Source organism: Rhinopithecus roxellana, chromosome 8 (assembly GCF_007565055.1).
Source record: "Rhinopithecus roxellana isolate Shanxi Qingling chromosome 8, ASM756505v1, whole genome shotgun sequence".
Classification (NCBI taxonomy): Eukaryota; Metazoa; Chordata; class Mammalia; order Primates; family Cercopithecidae; genus Rhinopithecus; species Rhinopithecus roxellana.
This window is the reverse complement of record NC_044556.1, coordinates 35,035,501-35,039,894: the sequence shown is the minus strand read 5'-3', so window position 1 is coordinate 35,039,894 and position 4,394 is coordinate 35,035,501. Positions and strand designations below refer to the sequence as shown.

General features: G+C 38.5%; 1 protein-coding gene across 1 annotated transcript in view; it reads right to left on the bottom strand.

Moving 5' to 3' along the window:
• Nucleotides 1–2,680: 2,680 nt before the first annotated feature.
• The window catches only part of CAPZA1 (capping actin protein of muscle Z-line subunit alpha 1), a 50,250-nt gene continuing 48,536 nt past the window's right edge, over nucleotides 2,681–4,394 (bottom strand). The window contains exon 10 of the mRNA XM_030935378.1: nucleotides 2,681–4,303. Coding sequence (XP_030791238.1) covers nucleotides 4,163–4,303 — 141 coding nt within the window. The 3' untranslated portion in view covers nucleotides 2,681–4,162. The remainder of the gene's footprint in view (nucleotides 4,304–4,394) is intronic.

The window sequence follows — 4,394 nt, the reverse complement described above, 5'->3', positions numbered from 1 at the left end:
AGTTTGGGGAAAAGAACCCAGAGTCTCTGAGATAAAGGTGTGTACGTGTGGGAGGGAGGGACAAGGGGCTCTGCCAGGATAAACAGTCATTGCTTTTCTCTGCCACACCGGCTTCATTACGTGGATAGGCTGGTGACCCTTAGCCCTGAGCCACATCAATTTGGGCGCTTCATTGCATTCCAGTCTGTATTGTTCTTCAATTTTTACTAGTATATAAGGTAGCCTCTTATATTTATCAAAATACTAGCATCTTGGGCATAAGGGACTGTTAGGCAATAATAAGTGGTTAATAGTGACAGCATCAGCACCAAGAAGAGAACTAAAAGGGCAGTGTGCTTCAGAAGACTGTATAAACAAATTTAAGGAGGTGGGGCTACAATAACAAACCTTTGCATCTATTTTTTCCTGCAGAATGAAATAACACACACACTAGAATGGGACAAGCTTAAGTTATACTACAAAGTTTTAAATCAAATACATCACTTTCAAATAAATCAAAGCTAGTGTTGTTCTCCATAGTAGTTACCAGCAGGAAGCCACACACTCCATCTAAGGAATTGAAGAAAGTCCAGAACCCAGGTCATACTCCAGCTGGGCTACCCTTGTACCTTCTCTCAGGCCAACAACCAAATGAAGCCAGGAATAACAGGCTTTAGCAACAGGAAACGCAATGTCAGTGGGAACCAAAGCTACGGGGATAGGGAAAATAGAGCAGAGGAAAACATCTTAGAAACTTATCATGCAAAGTAGAGGAAAAAACTAGAAAAGCAGCTAAAGATTTTACCTTTTTTTCTCCCTCAATGTCCTGATGAGGTTCCAGAAGAGTAGAGAGGGTGAACTCCTCAAAACTGCCTTGTTACTTACCATCTCAAAAACCTACCATCAACCATACTCAAACTGAATGCCTGGTTCCATTCTGACCAGCAAATCTAAATCCATATTATTCTTGGATACAATCTCCCCTCTTCTCTGGTCAGGTTTATCTCTTGGATGTTCTCAAAACGTACACAAAAGGCTACAGTATAGTAAAAACTTGGGTAAAAGTGTGACGCTATGTGGCTTTGTTTACAATGGAACTTCTCTAAACAAGTTTAATCAGGAAAAATCTACTTCACATAGGGTTCTAATTGTTCTTGTCAGAGCTGTTTGAACCAGAGCAACTCCATCTTGAACAGGGGCTGGGTAAAATGAGACTGAGACCTACTGGACTGCATTCCCAGGAGGTTAGGCATTCTAAGTCACAGGATAAGACAGGAGGTCAGCACAAGATACATGCCATAAAGACCTTGCTGATAAAACAGGTTGCAGTAAAGAAGCTAAAACCCACCAAAACCAAGATGGTGAGGAGACTGACCTCTGGTCGTCAGATGTGAGATTTGTTTCTGTGCTCAGAGCTTGTATATACTCCGTGTATTTATACATACCCTATCTGTTCAAAGCAGAAATTTAAGTTAGCTCAACTTAAACTACAGGACAATCCAGCTTTGTTCTGTATTTACCAATCTTCCTTTGATTTTTCACATAGTAGGTAGCTGAAAAACGAGACAATGGTCACAAGCATTTGGTTTACTTGGTAGTTTTATAGAAACTTGTAAATTCACAAGTTGGCATTCAAATATTTATCATTCTTTGAGTTTGAAAAGAATATGCCAAGTTTGCCAAATATCTTATGAACCTAGATAGGTCCAGCGCCAAAGTCTTAGATTATAAAAAGACAACAGGCATTGGAACTAGGCAAGCAATAGAGGAATAACCACTGAGACTCAGATGAAACAGTCTTCAGCAGTGTCATTTCAAACCCAAATATAGGAGGGAGGCCTCACAAAAAACTCTTTTCCAGATGGCTGGGAAATCTTTGCCCTGGGGTACAACAGGCTGATTTCAGCAGCTTGTGGTGATAAAATAGATACAATTCAAGCAAATATTCTACTAAGGGAGGTTGAGAAGGGGGCGGGAGGAGGAGAGGGAGTGTCTGCCAGACTTGGTAAGGAGGGTTGACTTCCTCCCAACCAAGGCCTTTAGATAGTTAAGGGGTTAAGAATTTTTTTAAAAAGTCTAAGCTAAAGAATCAATGGGATAGCAGGGGCAGGATGAGAGAGTTAATAAATTAAAGCAAGAATGTTTCAATCTATTTGCATTACAAATAGAACGGAATGCAGCTAAATATTCCTCAAAAAGGTGGGAATTTGACCTGGCCTTGGATGGAGTACTTGAAGCACAAAAACTCCCTCTGGCTCTCTTTTGGGAATCAGGATAAAAGCCTCTCCCACAAGTCTGTAGTTAGGCCAACTAAGGAGGGGAAAGCAGCATTTCAAGATAACGCAATGTGAAATATTACCAAGTTTAAGGCAGGGATTCTTTCATTTCTCCTTCTGCCTAGTGACTACAACCATACTTGGGGCCTTGCTTTCTGAATAACAGGTACAGAAGACAACTACATTTTTCCCTTTGAAACATGGGTAGTCTTTGAGTGAAGAGCAGTATGATCCATACACATTGCTTATGCTTTAAAAACCTGTTCTTTGCAAATCTGTGGATATTCACTAAGTCTATAATAGTTGAAGGTAGAAACCAATTTCAGAAACCCTAAACATTCTCAACATAAGATCAAATACAGCTGAATATCTTACCTTGAGAACCAAGGCTGAAGCGATGAATCAAAAAGGAGAGACTCAGACAATTTTAGAACAAAACAGGTATATTTCTATTAGACTACCTGATACAGAAGATAGTGTGGTATGGATGGATAGTATGAATGACAAATAATACAAATATATTTTATTTGAAATAAACAAAAATGCATACACAGCTCAATGGGTCACCTGGAAACAAACTGTTGCTTGACTGTATTACTGAGCAGAAACAAAACGGAAGCACAAACACCTTTCTTTTTTGACATGTATCTGGAGATAGGTAGGAAGACACTACTTGGTTTTTTAAAAAACTGACCTTCCCTTAAGGCCTGGTCATAGAAGTGTAAACAATGTAAATGAATCCACCATTACCAGTTGTCATATCATATCTATGTCACCTGTGTATTCTGAGATTACACACATACCTGCCAATATACCTGGGAAAGGTTATTTTATCACAGTTACACTTGAGTTCTTGGCAGGCAGGACTGAGGAAGAGTAATTTGAAATAAGTTTTACATCCTATTTAGAAGAAATCACTAGTATTTCCTTAAATAACAGGTTACAATAGAAAGATACTGCCTGGAAGTTATCCTTTTCACTTTGGTTCATTTTTAGTTTTTGTTTATGATTTACATAGCTGTTTAATTCATTTGCTTATAGTACAATCCTGCCATAAACTATTAAAGCACAAGATACCTATTATTCCTTCAACATCTGCATTTTTCAAGTTTTATACTCTACATCCACAGTACGTCAGCAGTTCTTGAATGTTTAAAAAAATAAATGGGTAAAATGCTTCTAAAAATGCAGATGTCTATAACTACAATGGTACTAAGATGGGAGGGAGACAATGAGAGAAGGGATAAAAGCAACATGTTCATGTGCAGGGAATGTGGTTCAAGTCTTTGGATTTAAAAACAAGTTCCCCAGAGAAGCTGGCACTTCCTTTGCCCTCCAAAAAGGACCTGAAAAGTCCCAATCCAAACTTTGGAAAATTACAGTTATGAGATGCAGTAAATGATGATCAAAGCAGTCAGAGGGAGAAGGATGAATGTGTCTTCCATTTAGCTAGAGATTGTAGCATAGCCTCTTTAGGTGTTGGTGGATCAGTAAAAACCACTGAAGTACCAGAAGTGCTTGGAAGGATAGGGGTAGAAAGTAATGACCATAATACCTTGTCTAAATCAGTAGCAGGCTTCATGGCTAGGAAACTTTAGTAAAATGTTATTAGGATAGATTGCTCTCTCACCAACATTAAATGTGGCAGAATTAACCAAAAAAAAAAAAAAAAAGAGAAAAAAAAAGATTTACACGTAGATATAGCAATAACAGAAAATTACAAGGCAGAAAACACAAAAGAATCAAGATAACGCTACAGGTTCAACAGTATTTCATGAGGCTAGAAAACCGGTTAACTTTGAAAGCCCTAGCAAAATATCACTCTTGTTTATAAATCACTTATTTATCATATGACCACACGTTGAATCCTTGTCTTTCCACATACTGAAGAATCCTACATTCAGCCTTTAAGCATTCTGCATTTCTTTGCCAATCTTGTAGCTGAGTATCTTGTTCCAGTCGATTTTGGTGCGGGTAACTGGAAGCTGCCGGCGCAAGGCCTTGAATGTGGTATCTGACATTGTTTGATAGTTTTCACTAATTGCTGTCTGCAATAGATAATTGAAGATGAGTTGCTTGAACAGAAATGGAGCTGGTTGTGAACAGAAAAGTAATGCTATAGTCAAAGGATATGCTTGA